Source organism: Microtus oregoni, unplaced genomic scaffold (genome assembly GCF_018167655.1).
Source record: "Microtus oregoni isolate MIOR12 unplaced genomic scaffold, Mior012 000023F_ref0000262, whole genome shotgun sequence".
In the NCBI taxonomy this organism is placed as follows: Eukaryota; Metazoa; Chordata; class Mammalia; order Rodentia; family Cricetidae; genus Microtus; species Microtus oregoni.
Window position 1 is genome coordinate 27,077,736 of NW_024543082.1, and position 19,107 is coordinate 27,096,842.

General features: G+C 42.5%; 1 protein-coding gene across 2 annotated transcripts in view; it reads right to left on the reverse strand.

The window, feature by feature from the left end:
- Window positions 1-1,762: 1,762 nt before the first annotated feature.
- The window catches only part of Tbc1d23 (TBC1 domain family member 23), a 59,561-nt gene continuing 42,216 nt past the window's right edge, over window positions 1,763-19,107 (reverse strand). The window contains exons 12-19 of one of the 2 annotated variants that reach the window (XM_041673360.1): window positions 18,506-18,548; window positions 16,862-16,968; window positions 14,197-14,336; window positions 12,887-12,931; window positions 8,905-8,993; window positions 5,619-5,754; window positions 4,398-4,592; window positions 1,763-3,348 (exon numbers count right to left, since the gene is read on the reverse strand). In XM_041673360.1, the coding sequence (XP_041529294.1) occupies window positions 3,267-3,348; window positions 4,398-4,592; window positions 5,619-5,754; window positions 8,905-8,993; window positions 12,887-12,931; window positions 14,197-14,336; window positions 16,862-16,968; window positions 18,506-18,548 (837 nt within the window). In that variant the 3' untranslated portion in view covers window positions 1,763-3,266. The remainder of the gene's footprint in view (window positions 3,349-4,397; window positions 4,593-5,618; window positions 5,755-8,904; window positions 8,994-12,886; window positions 12,932-14,196; window positions 14,337-16,861; window positions 16,969-18,505; window positions 18,549-19,107) is intronic. The other variant, XM_041673361.1, reaches the window with a different exon arrangement.

A 19,107-nucleotide genomic window follows, 5' to 3' on the forward strand; every position in this document is an offset into this window, starting at 1 on the left:
GTTGGTTTAGGCTAACTGGACTTTAGAAGCTTGCTCCAAGGAGCCGGAAGAGATGGAGAGTTGGTGCTAGGCGGTATTCTAAGACTTGACGTTTGTATTTATTATTTAATTCGCTGTGTTTGTTTTTAAATATCACCACACAGGGGTTCTTAAGATTTATTATTTATTTTGTATACAGTTGTTCTGCCTGCAGGCCTGAAGAGGGCACCAGATCTTATCATAGAAGGTTGTGAGCCACCATGTAGTTGCTGGGAAATTGAACTCAGGACCTCTGGAAGTACAGCCAGTGCTCTTAACCGCTGAGCCTTCTCTCCAGCCCCCTTGCTGTTTGTTTTCATTTGTTTGGGGCTCTTCTGCGTTTCAGACAGGGTCTCCTGTAACCCAGGCCTTTTAATTTACTATGTAGCTTTGAGCCGCCTTGACTCTTACTCCTCATACTCTAGCTCCTGAATGCAGGGACTGAGTAGAGTACCACACCCAGCTACACCACTTTCTAATGTTTCCAGTGGTCGGGGTCAAAGTGCGTACCTTGTCACATTTGCAGAGCGTGGAAGCAAGGGGATTATGGAGCTGTGACAAGACAGAAACAACAGAAAGCCTGGAGATCAAATCCCCCAAAAGAAAACTTGGCCAAAGAGCATCCAGTGGGGGTTGAGCTTTTACAAACTTTGGGATGTGGTATCTCTGAGGGAAAAGAACGAACCAGAAACAGCCGTTTAAAAGGGTCAGTGCATGGGTTGGAGAGATGGCTCAGTGGTTAAGAGCACTTACTGCTCCAGTTTAGTTCCCAGCACCCACATCATATCTCAAAGGGCTCACAGAATCATCTTTTACATCTCTGTTAAGAACCTGGAGACACTGTGGAAGACAGGTAAAGAATGTATGAGCTGGAAGAAGGTGTGTGTGAGTGGGTTGCAGTATGGTCTTATTTCATCCAGATAGATATAACATTCACCCCATCTCCATCTTGCACTAGAAAATGCATTGACCTGGTAGCCATGACAACTATTCCAGAGAAAGCCAGGTCTACAGAGATGGATCTTTAAAGGGAAAGTATCAGCTTAGGAACCCCAAGGCCAAGTTCTCGGCACAAGATTTATTTGGCCCAGAGGGACAGAGGGCAGGGAATAAGAGTGAAACACCAGAGACAGAGGATGAGGGAGAAGGGGAAGAGAACAAGGGAAAGGGGGCAGGAGTATTTGTTCCAGAGGGACAAAGGACTGCCTCTGGGTAGAGGAGACAGATGTGGTGCCCAGATGAATGGCAGTTTGTAAAGGTACAAGGGGAAAGCCTGTGTTAGGGTGAGATGTTTCATTTTAATTGGGCATGTTAATGAGGTGAGCCAGAGGGGGCTTTTGATTGTACTTTAGTACTTTAAGAGTTGAACCTTGGTAGTCAAGTTAGCCTCTTGGAAGGAGGAAGTGGCCACTTTAGGAATGTAATCTAACATTTTGTTGTTGTTTTTTTTTTTTTTTTTTTTTTTTTTTAGCAAAGCAGGAATGGGGGAGGACAAGGTCTGCCAGAGCAACACCCACCAAGCCCAAGCCCAAGCTGGCCAGAGTCCCTTTAGATCTACTGATCTGTCCCAGTAAAGAGAAGAGGAAAAGGTGCAGGACCATTACTTCCTGAGCTCAAGGGATCCTCCTGCCTCTGTCTTCTTTTTTTCAACCCCAGTACCCAAATAATGTTATTAGTTTTAAAATACCTAAGGGACATGAACGGAAATAGGAATATAGCAGAAATGTTTAATCTGCAGATAAGATACAAGATGAGAACAGAAGTTTTGAGCAAACTGTATCAGTTTATTTACAGGTGTGATTTATAAACAGTAACACAAACATCTTTACATTAATATTATGAAAAAAGTCCCACAGCTGAGATGGTTGAAAAATGAGACTTCAGGACATTTCAAAGAGGGTGTCAAGAAAACGGAAAACTGCAATACAACAGTTGGGGGAGTGTTATGAATATCAAGTACTGCACAGGTGCAATTTCATGCAAATGTCTTCAACCACTCAAATAAATTGTTCTTATTTAGATATTAGGATAAAGTTTTTAATTGTGTTACCTTTATTTCACTTGATTTCCATTAAGCAAATTAAAATAACTGGCTACTAGTGGGGCACATCTGGATATTTCTATCAACCAACCCCTTAGAGAGCATCTATTACATTTTATGACATGGCAGGTTATAGTTACTATTTTTCCAAACAGATTTTATGAAAATCATCCCATGGTCCCAAAGCTGTTTCTGGATCCCTCATCGCATGTGACTGATATGGGCCACAGAGATGAACCTGAGCAAGCTGCAAAACAGCTGTCTCAGCTTGCGGGATAAAGAATACAAATAGTTCCAACTACTGAAATTTTACTGAGAAGACAAAACCAAAAGAAAATGTTTAGAAAGTGATAGAAAAACACTGAAATTTCTATGGCTCGCTGATTTATCTGTCTTTTAACTGGACGTCGGTGTGGTCACAGGTGATCATCTCATGACATAAACTGAAATATCCGAGACCAAATGGACCAAGTAATAAAGGCCAATGACATTTTTACAGATACAATCCTGTCCCCAAATGCTAATCTGAACTTTAACATGCCTACTTACTTCTGATCCTGTTAACTGTTTCTTAGCAACCATTGGGAAGGAGATTAGAGTCTGTGAGGCAATTAGTCACCAAATAATCCCCACTGGAATGGAGGAGGTGCGACCGATGCTTCAGAGCTTACAGAGCTATGGGCTCTGTTTTGAGCTGGCTATCATCTCCATCCATTCCATGAAGCAGACTTCAGTCTTTTTAAGAATAGAAACAGTCAGCTAATTATTCCTCTATACTTTTAATTTTCTCATATTGCTCTTTGTAGCAAGACCCAATGTCGCAATTAACTCTCTAAATTTCAGTGAAGACATTGCAAATATGGATGTGTACGGCTGTTTCCAAACCTGAAAAGGATGCATGTCTCTTAAAACAGCTCTTCAAAACAGAACTGCATTCTGTGCCCCGATACATAGGGCACAAGGCCAGTTACTTCAAAGTCATTTAATAACTGACCTTTATAATAAATCATCTTATAAAACCAAAGATGCAAAAGAAATTTTTAAAAAAGTGTACCCATCCCGAGATTGATTACAGTAATTTGCATTAGACCCCTCTACTCAGGCACCCCATGAGCAAATGAAAGGTCTCTGAGGGTATTGAGTCAGGAAATATATTTTCATGTTTCTCTTGGTTGCCTTAATTTCACTTAAATAGCTTTTTTTTATGTTAGCTTTCCAAAGCATCCAACACTTTCATGATCTGCTGCTTTATGGCTCTGGTAGCATCTCCTGCATTCGGAATCAAATACCTATGGGAGAAAAGACACAGCTATGTATTAATACAGAACCTCCCCTTCAGGGTCTGCTGAGAGGTCACCTCTGATGAGGAGCTTGCCTTGATCCCCGATGCTCGCAGAGATGCCCTCCTGTGTACTCCCACAAACTTGCCTCGACAGATAAGCAAAACGTTATTTGAAAATCTAAAAGTCAAAGTGATATGGTTTTTCATATAGTGCACAGCTAAGAATCTCTGAACTGCCAATAAGTATATATAATGTCCAATGGAATACTGCTGTGGTGATTTGAAGGAAAATGGTGAACAAAAGGAGGCCTTGTTGGAGGAAGTGTGTCACTATGGGGGCGGGCTTTGAGAACTCCTATGCTCAAGCTACTCCCAGTATCGCAGTTTACTTCCTGTTTCCTGCGGATCAAGATGTAGAACTCTCAGTTCCTTCTCCAGCACCATGTCTGCCTGTGTGCCACTATGTGGGTAGACATGTGTGCATGTGTGTGTGTCTGTGTACGCAGAAACAGAAGAGGGTGCGGGATGTCCCGCAGGTGGAGGTACAGCATCTGTGAACTGCTGGACATGGCTTTGGGTGCTGGGACCTGAGCTCTAGGCCTCAAGCCCAAAGCAGAGTGTGTACAGTTGCCTTATTTCTTATTGTTTTATTTTTATGTTACACTTACTTATTTTTGTATGGGGGGTGCTCATGCCATGCAGTGTTAAGTGGAGGTCAGGAGGGTTGGTTCTCTCCCTCTACCATGTGGATCTCAGGGATTTCACTCAGTTACCAGGCTTGGCAACAAGTGCCTTCATCTGCTCGGCCATCTCTCTCAACCTCTAGATTATTTTTAAGGATCCTGGTGTCGACAAGTTTTTGAAATTTGCTACAGCATTAGTGAAATCATGCACCAATGTTGAAGCCAAATATGAACAAGTATTAGGAAGAAGACGACAAAGGGTACTGTCCCTAGAGGGGAGGGCTTCAGGGTCCTATTCCAAACCACTCACCAAAATCAAGAAGGAAACTGTTTAATGACTTGTATTCATTCAGATCATATAAAAAAAACTTACCTTTCAATAGCCAGGATTTCTATCCCAGAAGCACTGCTGTTTCCATACTTGAAGGTAATCAGCTCAGGATGTTTTTTTTTGGAGGTAATTTTAACTACAGAATTTAGTGCTTGTCGGGACTGGATGTAAGCCAGTCCTTTCCGAGAAAGAATCTCCCGTAAGCAGTACATATGTGTTGCAGTAACCAACAGGTGACTTGAAAAACAGAAGGTTTAAATGAATGTGATTCAAAGCAGACATGTTATTTCAACAGCTCAAATTATAAGAAAATTCAACTTTCTTGAACTTATTTCTGAGTTATCTATGAAGCTACTCTATAAACAAGCTACATATTTTTAATTTCATGCAAAATTGTTTTGTTAATCAATAATACCACAACTATTTAACAGTTTTATAGTTAAAAATCCAGTACAATATATATAAATAATTTTTAACTCAAATGGACTATCCTGCCATTCTCAAGATTTTTAACAGAATTATCTATTCCCAAAGTATTCTCTGACTACACACTATAGCCTAATATCAAAAGCCACTAGGCAATTTTTGGGTTTCCATATATATTTATAATATTCTGCAACTAAATCCTACAGACAAAATGGGCATAGATTGAAAAACAAAAACCAAAACCAGCAAACCCCCAAAGCTCACTTTTATCATAATAATAAGGCAAACTCTCAGCCGTGCCTAGAATGTGAAGCGCTTTGCGAGCTAACTGTGAAGTCTGCAGGGAGAAGGTAATGTCCGAACATACAATGGATGAGCCGAGCAGTGGCGGACAATGCAGGGTGGCCCCAGACGAAGAAGGAGACTAGCCAAGTCAACCTGGGAACACTGAAAATTCCAGGGTCTCAGTGTTGGGCAACATCAACTGAATAACATTCAGATGAAGTAATGACTTTAGAATTACATAAAAATGCGCTTGTTCTGTGCTGACGCATTTAGGGGGAGCTGCTTCTTCCTGACCTGAGTGTGTGTTACATTTATGGGACCTGAGGGAGGCCAAAAGCCAGCATATCCAGGAGAGGCGTTCAATGTACTCAATGTTTTGTCTCAGAATTTTCAAACTACAGGTTACTTAAAAACTTTAAAAACCGAGACACCTAAATCAGGTTGGCAGTAGGGAGTTATGTGTTTTCACACTTGAGTAAGAGTCCCTTGCTATTACTTTTATATCAACTTCACCCAATTCGAGTTTATTTCTAAAGACATTTTCAAAAGTACCTGGGAAACATATGTCCACTTTCTTTGACTTCTTTGCAGGGAAAATGATGCTTGATGTCTGGCTTGTTTATCCAGGTCTGAATGTTTACGATCTCTTTTCTGTCGTCATCTGACATTGAAGAACTGTCAATTTCATCTAGGAAGAAAGAAAAGCATTAAACAGGGGCATTAGCACCTCAAACACATCTAAGAAACCTGACACTGTTTGGTGTGTGTTGAACTCAGGAGAGAGAGAAAAGCCATTCTAACCCTCCTGGCTATGTTATGGAATATTAGAAACAACAATTTTACGGTAGGAAAGTCAGGCCAGACTACTGAGGGTGCACACTGAAGAGTTCTGGTAAAAAGAACACAGCTATGATCTGCCTGTCAATCAGCATCTCTCGAAGCAAAGGAGGCCACGCTCCTCGCCTTAGGCAGTTTCTGATTTTTAAATAAAAAATAACGCTAAATTCAACCTGCAATACATCAGGGACACATTTTTTTTCATGAAAAAAAAAAAAACCAAACAACCCAACATTCTAATTTTGTTTTTCTAATGTAAGAAAAAATAATTACAGTACCTAGGATCAATAATTATAAATGTTCCTCCCTTTTTTGCATATGTGTGTTCCTGTGAGGGCACGTGAGTGTGCAAGCGCCTGTGGAGGTCAGGGGATAACCCCTGCTATCAACCCTCAGAAGCCAACTACACTTTTAGTTTTCATAGTAATTGATTTCCTTCTTATTAAAATATTTTTATTTTTATTAGTGTGCACGTGTGTGTCAGAGTATGCCATGTGTGGGGACGCCTGTGGAGGCAGGAGAGCACTGGATTCCCTGGAGTTAGTGATGCCATGTGTGGGGACGCCTGTGGAGGCAGGAGAGCACTGGATTCCCTGGAGCTAGTGACAAGCAGTTGTGAGCCACCTGACGTGGTGCCGGGGAAACAAATGCAGGTCCTCTGGAAAAGCGGCGAGTGCTCGTAACTATTAAGCCACCTCTCCAAGCCCATTTATTTTTACATGTGTGCGGGTGCCAGGCAGAGGTAGGGGCACAGATTCTTTTGTAGGGTGCAGATAAGAATTGGGTCTATCCTTCCATTCTGTGGCTCCTGAACTTACGTTGCCATACTCGGAAGCAAGTTCCTTTCCCGGTCAACCCATCTGGCCTCGCCACTCCCATTCACAAGCACCTTTCTTTTCTTCTTTCTTCTCTTTGCTTTTGAGATATGGCTTCTCTGTGTAGCGCTGGCTGTCCTGGAACTCCCTCTGTAGACCAGGCTGACCTTGAACTCAGAGATCCGCCTGCCCCTGCCTCCTGCCTCCCGAGTGCTGGGTTAAGGGCAAGCGCCACCATGCCTGGCACAACCACCTTTCTTTTGGTGACAGGGCTTTCACTGGCGTGGTGCTGACTAAGCAGACCAGGCTGGCTGACCAATGGACAAACTGAAGAAACCATTTGTCTCTGCATTCTGGCTGCTGGGATTCCCAGCATGGGCCACTCTGCTAACTAGTTTTATGACAACTTAGCAGAGTAATTCTGAAAGAGAAAACCTCCACTGAGAAAATTCCCCGTAACTTGTCTGAGCACGCATGCGGTCAGCTTTCTTACTGATGATTGAGGCAGGAAGGCCAGATCACTATATGCAGTACCACCTCTGCAGGGTGGGTCTGGGTCCTATAAGAAAGCAGGCTGAGCGAGCCATAAAAGGCAAGCCAGTAAGCAGCACCCCATCATGGCTTCTATTTGAGTTCCTGCCTCAGTGACGGAGTATGATCTGAATGCTGGAAGGTGAAATAAACCCTTTCCTCCCCAAGTCGTTTTGGTCATGGTGTTTTACCTCAGAAATGGAAATCCTAAGTAATAGCCAGCACAGTAATTTTCTTAAGTGACAGATGGGATTGAACTCAGGATCAAGCACTTTACTGACTGGGTTATCTCCCCAGACCCTTCACATTGCTTTTCAGTAATTAGTTCAAAATACAGACAATGCCAAAGAAAACATCGTGTGTTACGCCACCGTCAACTGTAGTAAAGTCCTCGGGTTATCACTCCCTAGTCAGAACCCTTTCCCTTTCGTGACTACCTCTGTGTGAACAGCTCTACACGCGTCTCTTCTGTCACCAGGATGTTCATCATAATACTCTGGGAGTGCTTTGTGGGTTTTCTGAGGGAGGCACTGTAACTACAATACGTCCCCCAATACTGCTGCATTCCCGCACACTGGCACACACAGTCCTAGGTTCCTGGTTTTGCTGTGTCCCACTCTCTATATTATAAATCCGTGTGTGTGCAGGGAAGTATAAAACAGACCACAAGGTACTTATCCACTTTCCTCTCCTTGCTCGGGAAGGAAGCTAAGACCATCAGAAGCACAAACACATGCATGGCAGTGGGAAGATGGCAACGGAGAAGGAACAAGGCAGAGAGACAGCTAGAAATATATTTACTTCAATGCAAGTTTTCTAGCAGTCCATTTTGTAATATTTACTGGAAAATCAAATGTGCTCCTCTTTAGCCACCATCTCACTGCTAACTGAACTCTCTAGATATACTTTCAAAGTTCATCTTGATATATGCATAGCAATGTAGCCACTTAAAACTGACACAAATCAGAAAATACCAGAGTTGGATCCTAAACTACGCAGATAGGTGATTATGAACAACAGAAAGAAAATAAACAGATAACATGGGCAAACATCAAGTATTACCAAGTGGAAAGGACAATGACATTTAGGAAGCTTTTCCTCATTTTTGTAAATTAACATAACTTGGGTTTCTAACTCAATATACATAGTAATTATGGTCACTTAATCGCATAATTGAGACTGTGGAATTATAAGTAAAAACAATAAATTGATTTTTTAAACACAAAGACAATCCTAGGTGAGGATTCTCCCTGGCACCACAGTGCCATCCTGCAGCCTTTTCGGCCCTCTGTGCCTCCCTCTGGTCCCTCAGATCTCAGGCTCCACGTGGCTGGGTATACAAAGGGATTTAGACACAGTCATGTGGGCCTGAACACAACCTCCACAAACTGCCTCTCAGCTGAAGACTCCGGTTAGTTGAGACCCATGCAAGAGGTCTGCTTAGATTTCTAGTAGACACAATCCAAGAATTCTAAAACCAAAGCGTTCCTAGAAATCATAGACCAGTGGTTCCCAGTCTATGTGTTGCGACCCTTTTCAAAAGGTTAGCACATCAGGTATCCTGCATATCAGATATTTACAATTCTTAACGGTGGCAAACTACGGCTAAGAAGTGGACTGTGTAAACGAATCTGCAGGTTAGTGCATTTCCCAACCTGTATCGTACTCCTCTTCATCCCCAATGCTGAACACGGGCTTCACTCCACGGTAGGGCTTGCCCACTCTGTCGCTGCTGCTCACGTGCCTGTGTTTAAACAAGTTTAGGAGGGAATGTCACTACGGAGGAATCAAAGGTGTTTAAGTATTCAAACAAAATGTGAATGCTCCTTGCCCTTCACAGGCCACGCATAGCTTAGGACAGGCATTCTAAAACTGCAAGACAACAAACTACGTAGATGAAAAGGCATTGTGTCCAGCCAATGCTCCCTTTTAAGCCAGTGGTTAGATGCTTCTGTGCCTGGGGAAGTGAGCCTCTATGCTGTCCCCTCATTTGTAAAACAGTAACAAAGATTCTGCCCTTCAGGATTACTGTGAAAATTACCCAAGCTATCCCTCTCCTTTCCGAAGCTCTAGTCTATAGTGGGGGCTATGTAACGGTTACAAGAAGGCTCCAGGCTCCTTTGGAAACTGAAAGTTTCTCACTTTTTCCTCTCCGTTTTTACCACTGCTGCTCCTGTTTTAGTGCAGACCGAGATTCTACTTCGTTAGCATAAATTAAAATGTTTCAGTAAAATACTACATTGTTCTAGGGAAGCTTTCCTTTGCAGGGTAACTACCCACTTCATCCAACAAGAAAACAATCTCTTGTTTTTCAAGACTCAATCTGGGGAGGAAAATCATCAATAAACATCTTCACTTAAACAGACTTAAATATTTACTTTTAAATCAAACCTCCTCCAAGGAAGCAAGCAAGCAAACACTAACTGAACTTAGTGTGACAATCCTCATAGAATTACAAGTTAGGTTAGTTAACCTGTACTTAAAATTTCATCAATTAAGCAGTCAAAATTTTGTTTAAAAATTCTATATTGCATTGGTGGTTTTGGTTGTATGTATATCTGTATAAAGATATCAGATCGCCTGCTACTGGAGTTACAGAGAGTTGTGAGCTGCCAAGTGGGTGCTGGAAATTGAACCCGGATCCTCTGGAAGAGCAGCCAGTGCTCTTAACCACTGAGCCATCTCTCCAGCTAGTTAAGACATTTCCAACGCAAAATTATCCTGTAAGCTATCAAACCATGTTCACTGGGGAGTATCAGAGTATACACCTGGAACATTCCAGAGAAGCAGGTGGTAAAGCTTATTCCCAGTGTGGAGCTCTTTGGAAGGTGGCAGAGACTACAAGGTGTTTCTAATGTAGGTTTCTGGGTCTAGGACAAATTTTAACTTGCTGAACTCAGAAATAAACTTGATTCATTCAAATTTCTAAGTAAGTTGTACTTTCAACAAATATGCCTACGTGTGGACCACACAGATGTATAAAAGTAAAATTCTGAAGCTAGGAGAAGAACAAACTGAAACTGCCCTGTTGGAGGAAGGTCATTGGTTAAAAAATAAAGAAACTGTTTGGCCCTAATAGGTTAAAACATAGGTGGGAGGAGTAAACAGAACAGAATGCTGGGAGGAAGAGGAAGTGAGCTCAGAGGCCATGCTCCCCTCTCCTGAGCAGACGCAATGAACTACGACCCAGGATGGACGTAGGCTAAAATCTTCCTGGTAAGCGCACCTTGGGGTACTACATACATTATTAGAAATGGGCTAGTCCAGGTGCGAGAGTTAGCCGAGAAGAGGCTAGATATAATGGGCCAAGCAGTGTTTAAAAGAATACAATTTGTGTGTTGTTATTTCTGGTGTAAAGCTAGCCATGTGGGAGCCAGGCGGGATGAAAAGCAGGCCCGCAGCTCATACAACACTGCCCCAGAGGCCAACTCCATGGTCCTAGGGAAGGATGACTCACAAGCAGACTATAATTCCACACAAGAACAATTTTTTTAAAAAACAGCCTAAGGTAAAATTAGATAGTTGTCCTATAATTGCTTTGTGTAGGAACAATCAAAAATTATTCAAGTTATTCAACTTATTTCTTAAATGTTTTTCCAATTACTGAAAATACTGAAATGATGAGAAAGTAAACCCACAATGGCTTAATTTCTACCAAGATTCTTTAGAACCGTATCTTATCATTTGTTGTGTACACAGACTTGCTGTGTGCTGTGCAGCGGAAGTGGAGCTCAGAGGACAGTTGTGGCAGCTGGTTTTCTCCTTCCACCATGTGGGTCCAGAGATCAAATACAGGTAGTCAGGCTTGGCAACAAGTGTCTTTACTTGCTCAGCCATCTCGCCAACCTTACACTTTCTTTTGTAAATGCTCAGTTATTGCTATAGTAATTTCCTAGTGTTATTTGTTAATATTTAAGCTGAAGAAAATTCTGCAAGAATGAAAATTATAATGTTGCGTAAAGTTAAGTTCGTAGTGCTCATTTGCTTTATCTAATTTTAAGACTCCAAGTTTTAAACCTTAAATCACATCTTTGTATCAACCATCAACTGCCATCTTACTGGGGAGAAAGAAGGAAACAGAATAGACAGAAAAAATCTCCCATGGTCTTTCAGGGAAAATCCAAATGCAGAACCTGAGAACTATAGTTCTTTCAAACAGATTTATATATGTTAATTCATCAACCTAAATGCATACATCTTCTTAAGAAGAATCAGGAAATGTATATGTCCATAAAGTACATGACTTAAAAGAATGATGCTGAGGATGTGGCTCAATGGTAGAGAGCATGCACCAGCATCTTCAAGACCTTAGTTTAACTCCAGCATCAGGTTTCGGACCATGAACTGTTTCTAAATTTAGGTGCTGTAATTTTATGTAAGGGCAGGAGAGAATGGTCAATTATTGGAACACTGCTAACTTCTGATTCCATGGATTCTGTTCTGTTTCACCTTTCCCTCCTTTAGAGTCAGAACTGCAGAATTTATAAAGTCCTTGGGTTTGAGCAAGTTTGATTTTTATTTGAGGAATGGGAGATGGAAACATGCAAGGGAAAAAAAATCAAGCTCAAAACAAACCGGAAAGCACAATGCCAGAGTGGGACACTCCCATGAGCATACTGAGAAAGTCAGCTTCGGAAGGAGCAGCAGGAAACTTTAGCCAAGTCAGCACAAGGTTCATTGACAGCAGGGGGCGCACTGATGGCAGCAAGGGGCGCACACACGGCAGGGGGGGCTCACAGTCAGCAGGGGGCGCACTGACAGTGGCGAGGGGCGCACAGACAGCTGAGGCGCACAGACAGCTGAGGCGCACAGACAGCTGAGGCGCACAGACAGCAGGGGGCGCACAGTCAGCATGGGGAACACAGACAGCAGGGGCGCACAGACAGCATGAGGCGCACAGACAGCAGGGGCGCACACACAGCATGGGGCGCACAGACAGCAGGAGGTGCACAGTCAGCAGGGGGCGCACAGACAGCAGGGGGCGCACAGACAGCAGGGGTGCACAGACAGCATGGGGCGCACAGACAGCAGGAGGTGCACAGTCAGCAGGGGGCGCACAGACAGCAGGGGCGCACAGACAGCAGGGGCGCACAGACAGCAGGGGCGCACAGACAGCATGGGGCGCACAGACAGCAGGAGGTGCACAGTCAGCAGGGGGCGCACAGTCAGCAGGAGGTGCACAGACAGCATGGGGCACACAGACAGCAGGAGGTGCACAGTCAGCAGGGGGCGCACAGACAGCAGGGGCGCACAGACAGCAGGGGCGCACAGACAGCAGGGGCGCACAGACAGCATGGGGCGCACAGACAGCAGGAGGTGCACAGTCAGCATGGGGCACACAGACAGCAGGAGGTGCACAGACAGCATGGGGCGCACAGACAGCAGGAGGTGCACAGTCAGCAGGGGGCGCACAGACAGCAGGGGCGCACAGACAGCAGGGGCGCACAGACAGCATGGGGCGCACAGACAGCAGGAGGTGCACAGTCAGCAGGGGCGCACAGACAGCAGGGGCGCACAGACAGCAGGAGGTGCACAGTCAGCAGGGGGCGCACAGTCAGCAGGGGCGCACAGACAGCGGGAGGCATGCTAGAGGGAACGGATGGGATGCACGATAGAGCTGCTCTACTCATGGCTTACCGCTCTGTACATGATCTGTCTGGCCAAGGAAGATTGAAAGACATTCTATAGCAAATCAAGGCAGAGGATAGAACAAAATGATTATAAAAAAAAATGCAGCAACTTTAGAAAATACCTAATAAAATCAATTTCTCAATCCAGCACATACATTAAAGAAAATAGTTCAATCATCTCAAGCACAAAGGAAAATGAAGAGAAGCCAGTTTTATGTGATACTCCACCAGACATCGGTCTTTTCAACTTAACAGTCATCATCAGTCAATCATAAAGTAAATTAGTGCACTTTAAAACAAAAATTTTAATGTTCATACACAAAATGCAGCAGCAAAAGACCAGGGACTCAGAAGCACTAACTAAGAGTTTAGCTTTTAAGAGTAGATGAAACTTTATTGAGCAGACAAATCTTTTTGGCTTGATCAATATTGGCTCTTCTAGATGATTCCCTACTCATTACCTAGTGCTGACCGAACAGGGTCTACCTCTTATATGCGTGTGCACTCTACTAGAAAGGGCACTCAGTTCTTCATGTCACATGTTCAACTTTCCTGATACTTGCAACGAAGACAGGAAAGGGAACTCAAATGCCAACTCATGCTCACCATCAGGCTTGCTCAGAAACGAATTCCGTATCTGAGTTGGAAAGACTCAGCTTCTGATACTGTGCCATGACATCGTCAGAAAGTTCACACTTGAGACCTGGGTAATCAAGTTACACACATGCAAAAGTATCTTGTAATGGTTTAAGTTCCCAGTTTGGGGTTTGGCCACACTCATAGCTATCCTGGCTGCAGAATGTGCACATGTGAAATTAGACTAAATAAAAAAGTGTATTCTGTGCTCACAAACAGCAAAACAAATAGCCTCAAATTTGCTTGCCCTTTGTTCATCATGTCCCCCTTTTTAGTTTGTATTTTTAAACAAATTCCTACAAAGATTTGAACTTAGTAAAGTGGAATTCCATTGTATTAAGCATGAACAAATTATCTAGGTTTTTAGCAGAAGTTCTTGCTATGAAATAACCGTGTTTGGTGGCATTTGGAAACAGTTGCTCTATGAATTAATAACCATGAACACAGGGACATGAGGATTTTTTTAATGAATGGAATGAAGGTGCAAACTCAGATGGCTCTTCCTCAGAAAACAGGGAAAGGCTCTACAGAGTGAACACAAGCTGTAAGCTCAGACCTGCAGTTACAATGAAATCAGATCTGACAAAATGTACGATCCTGTTCTATAATACTTCCACAAAATTCATTTACTGAGATACACTTCTTCATCCATCTTAAGTCCACACTGTGTAAGAAACTCACCGGTCCACAGGAGTTGATGTATTCTCAATGAAGCTGATGACCTTTTCCCTGACATTAACAGACTTGGTCTTTAGAGCCACAGTCATCTTATTTACAAGGGACTTCATTCCTCTATCATTTGAGCCATTACAAGAATCGCCCTGAAAAACAAGAGCATCGATAAACCGCTCTCCAAGTGACTAACACATAAATAACTGTTAAAGGTTAGACACTGTAGACAGAATTGCATCCCCACCAAGTATATGCGCAAGTACTAAATCCAGTGTATCTCAGGAAGCTACTGTATTTGGACAAAGGGCGTTTAGAAAAACAATTAAAATTAAATTAGATCAAGGTAGGTTCAACTCTATTTATTTGGGGAGAAGCACATTTGAGCATTTTCACGCATGTGTAGATGTTCAGCTTTCCACTTATCCTCATATAGCGTTTACTCTGTACACGCATTCCCCTGTCTCTTTTGTGAAGAGTGGTTAGAGGTTGGTAAAGTACTTGCCATGCATCTTTTCAATACACCACACCCATGTGAAACTGAGACACAACAGTACACATCTATAACCCCAGAACCGTAATAGGTAGGGACAGGGCCCATAAAAGGACACTGGCATCCAATCTATCTGAACTGGTAAGTCTCAGGTTCATTAAGAGGCCCTGTCTCAAAAATAATAAGGTAACTGAGAATGACAGATGTCAACCTCTGGCCCACACGAGTGCACACACATGAAGCTGTGTTTATAACAAAAAAAAAAGGTGGAAAGCAATATAAATACTTATCAACAGGGTATTAATTGAATAAATTAGAACACACACACAATGAAATATTACTTAGTTTTTCTTGTATACCTAGAGAATCAAGGTAAAAAGGAATTCTCAGAGAAGCCTCCTCTGCAAATGTGACAATGACCCATCTGGATCACGTGGCTGAAGATAAACTCCACACATCTACAGTGTACTACTGTGCATATTCTTGCTCACCTAGTCCCCAGGCCCTCCTTAGGGGAACATTCTCTTATTATTTTATTGTACAGGTAAAGAAACCACAGCTCAAGGGTCTTACTGGAAATCAGAAAACGGGGAAGTTGTGTTGCAGAATCTTTAGTTATATAAAGATGTGTTGCTGTTTTACCTTGAGCCTGCCTAAGGCACCTAGTTAGTCTAATAAAAAGCTGAATCACCAATAGCAAGGGATAAGGAATAGCCAGACCTTCCAGGCAGGGAGAATAAATAAGAGGAATGTAGGCTCGTGAGGAAAGCAAGAGAGATGCCTGGGAGATGCCAGGGGCCAGTCAGGAGACACAGAGAAGCTGGTAAGCAGGACATACAGAATGAAAGAAAGGTAAAAAAAGCCCCGAGGCAAAATGTAGATGAATAGAAATAGGATAAATTCAGTTATAAGAGCTGATGAGACAAGCCTAAGCTAAGGCTGAGCATTCATAATTAATAACAAGTCTCTGTGTCTTAATTGGGAGCTGGTTGGCAGCTCAAAGAAAATTCAACTGGACTCAAGAACAGCAGAGAGTAAATGTGCTCCTGCACATCGGTTTTCTGTTTCTGTTTGACAGAATAAACATTTGGAAATGACTACTGTTTGTTAAGAAAATGATAAAACGACATCCAATTCAACTGACAAGACTTTTTGCCCAGGTATTTCCAAAGCAGAACAGATGTACTTACCCCCGTAACAAAACCTCACATAACTCACTTCACAATAACTAACCTTCGAATATACTAGGCAGGCCACTTTTTACTTTCTCTACTTGGACCATTCACGTAGGGGAACAGACTGAACTCTCTTAACTGTGTAAGCTCACACGGAGCAAGGATACAGAAACCCCATGCAGGAGATGTGGAGATGAGCCTAGAATTCTCCTAGCCTATGAAATGAGCTCACTGAAGACAGTGCCACAGTTCAGTACAGACTCACTCAATCACTGCATTAAGCTTGCAATAATGATTCCTTGTTGTGTACTAAATATTTCTGACATCTCTGCTGTTATGCTGGAGGTTTAAGAGTTAAGCACCTTTTCTGGTGTGGAGGCCCAAAAATGTGAGCCTATTTCCACCTTGACCAAAGGTCGGAGAGTTGGAACTCACCTTTATTCCTTAAAGGTTATTGAGTTTCTACCTCAGACAAAGGCCCCACCTAGATTTAGATCAGAGAGGTCAGCTCTTGCAGGGTTATTGTAGATGTATTTCTACCTCAAACAAAAGTCTAAGGATCCAACTAAGGTTCTAGTTCCCTTAAGGAGATAACTTTGGATTCCACCCAAGGAGTGGTTTGCCTACAGAATGTTTTGGTCTATGGTGTTGAGTGTGACTTGCTTTGTTCTGGCAACAGAATGTTTTAACTATGAATGTAGTCTGTGACCTTCAATTGGTATGTTCATTTCCTTGTATCATGGTAATGCAGTTTTTTATCTTACTCCTACCTTTTGGGGTCAGGGATATTTTAAACAATTGGAAATTAAACATGAGTGATTTCAGTATTCACTGGAAATCCCTCCCAGTACTATTCTGTATTTCCATTTTATTATTTTTTTTAAATTCATCTTCATACTCTTTACTTATATTTCTAATCCCCACACTCTACTCTGGCTAGGGGTATTTTGGTCAAGGCTGGTCCCCAACATGCTGGAAATTGACCCACATGTTCTTTGTATGGACTTACATCAGCAGAACTGATGCTGCTCCTGGAACCTGAGGTACTGGCGATCCAATGGCCATATCCACTTTCTGGTCCCTCCACGTTAATGTCCGCCAGATGTTGCTGCAGGGCTGATGAAAAACAAGAGAAACGAAATAAAAGCTGAAATAGGAGACTCTCTGGAAACATGAAAGGATAACAAACACAACACAACTAGATGAAAAACCACCCAAGGACATAATCAACAAAGGTGCTGTCCTGCCCTCTCACTAAGAACTCCGGGCCACAGCAAACCTTCCTTTCCATTTGTCTAAAGACCTCTGCAGTCCCAGGAGTAAAGAAAGATTAGGAAGGCTTTTTGTCTGCTCCTTAGAAAGCAATCTTTCAAGTACCAACAGATAATGTATGCAGAATTCAAGACATGAGGAATTAACAGAAAGGCTAGGAGACATCAATCCATTTTCCCATAATAGTGTAGACTTGGCATTAATGGTCAGAGAAAGATTAATGGAGGGAAAAACCTGGAAAAAGCTTTCTAAAACTCTAGACCATGGCTGGCCATCGAGACACACACCAATACTCAGCACTCAAAAATCTGAGGGAGGAGAACATGAGTCTGGGTCACACGGATACCTGGGGTACCTAACAAGTTCCCGGCCAGTGTAGGCTGGAAAGAGAGCAGGAACACTCGACAATTATATGACTAGCAGCCAACTTTTGTATTGTGTTATGAGGATCTCTAGTAATAGTAGGTAAAGTGTCAATACTTGTTCACCATTTTTTTTTTGAGATGTAATCCTGGCTAGTGTCAAACTCACAGAGCTCCACCTGCCTCTGACTTTTGAGTGCTGCACTTAAACATAGCCCATCTGGACTAGCCACTATGCATTTTAAAAACTTTTTGAGACAGGGTCTCATTTGCCCCAAGGTGGTCTCAAATTTGCTAGGTAGTTGAGGATAACCTTGAACTCCTAACTTCTGATCCTCCCGTCTCCACCTCCAGAGCGACAGGATTATAGGTGGGCTGGGGAGTAAATGCAAGGGCCTTGTGCATGCTAAGCACCCCACAAATAAGCTATAGCCCCAATGCTCACTTACACACACACAAATATGCACACACACACACTCACAAATATACACATGCATGCGCATGCGCATGCGCACACACACATCTTTTCTGCTGTTGCTGATGGTGGGAATTTTGTTTGTTTGCTTTACTGTTTGTTTGTGTGAGCTGGGGTTCTGCTATATAGCTCAGGCTGGTCTGGAACTTACTATGTAGCACAGTCAATTGGTCCTCAAACTCTAGGTCCACTTAAACGGCTGAGGCAAGAGAATCAAGAGTTAGAGGGTGTAGCTCAGTGGTAAAATGCTTGCCTGGCATGCATGAGCCCCTGGGTTCGATACCAAGTACCTTGGGAAATAAAAACTAAAAGGTTTAGACAGCTGCACAGTAAGCACATCTTTTATCTAGATAGTCTATACTCACACCTTTCAATTGCCTAAATTACTGTATGTTCTGCTGCCTTCTCTTTTGAAAATACTAATGCCTGGAGACAGAAGATATGCACACCTTAACTAGTCTCGTAACTCTAAATCAGTTCTACTGATAATCTCTACATTTTTTGTCTAGGAAGTAGAAGCAAAATTAATGCATTAAAGGCTTACCCATAAATCCGCCACTAGCAATGCTAACATATTCTTTGTTTTTCTGTAATAAAAGACAACATTTGAATTATTACAAAATGCAGTTTCGTTAAAGCTCCAGCAAATGCAGTCTGTAGTTGGTGTTCCATTTCAGCCACAGCACTTTTCCTTGGCAGCCTGGACTTTGGCACAGAGTTCCATGTATTAATCTTGCGTGTTGTAGGGTTGGTGCTTGAGCAAAAGAAAGGGGACAGCTTCATGGTTGTGAAGACTGTGGTTTATCTGTGTTATGGACTCCACAGCCCAAGAATCAAACAAAATGGAATGACATGACATTTTAGAATATAATTAAAGTAGGTTATTAAAGTTTCAAATCTTTTGTGTCCTTTACTAAAAGGTAATATAAAAATATTATAGCTGTTTTTAAAAAGGAAACAATAGAATTTTGCAAACTACTAAAATCTTTTAAACAGTCAGGTGTATTGCTTTCCAGGTTAAGTCCTCAAGGTCTCAAAGTTGAGACAGTCTGGGATGGATATATATATATCAACAACAACAACAACAAACTAAGGTCAGAGAGATGACTCAGCAGGTAAAGGCACTTGCCACCAAGCCTGACAACC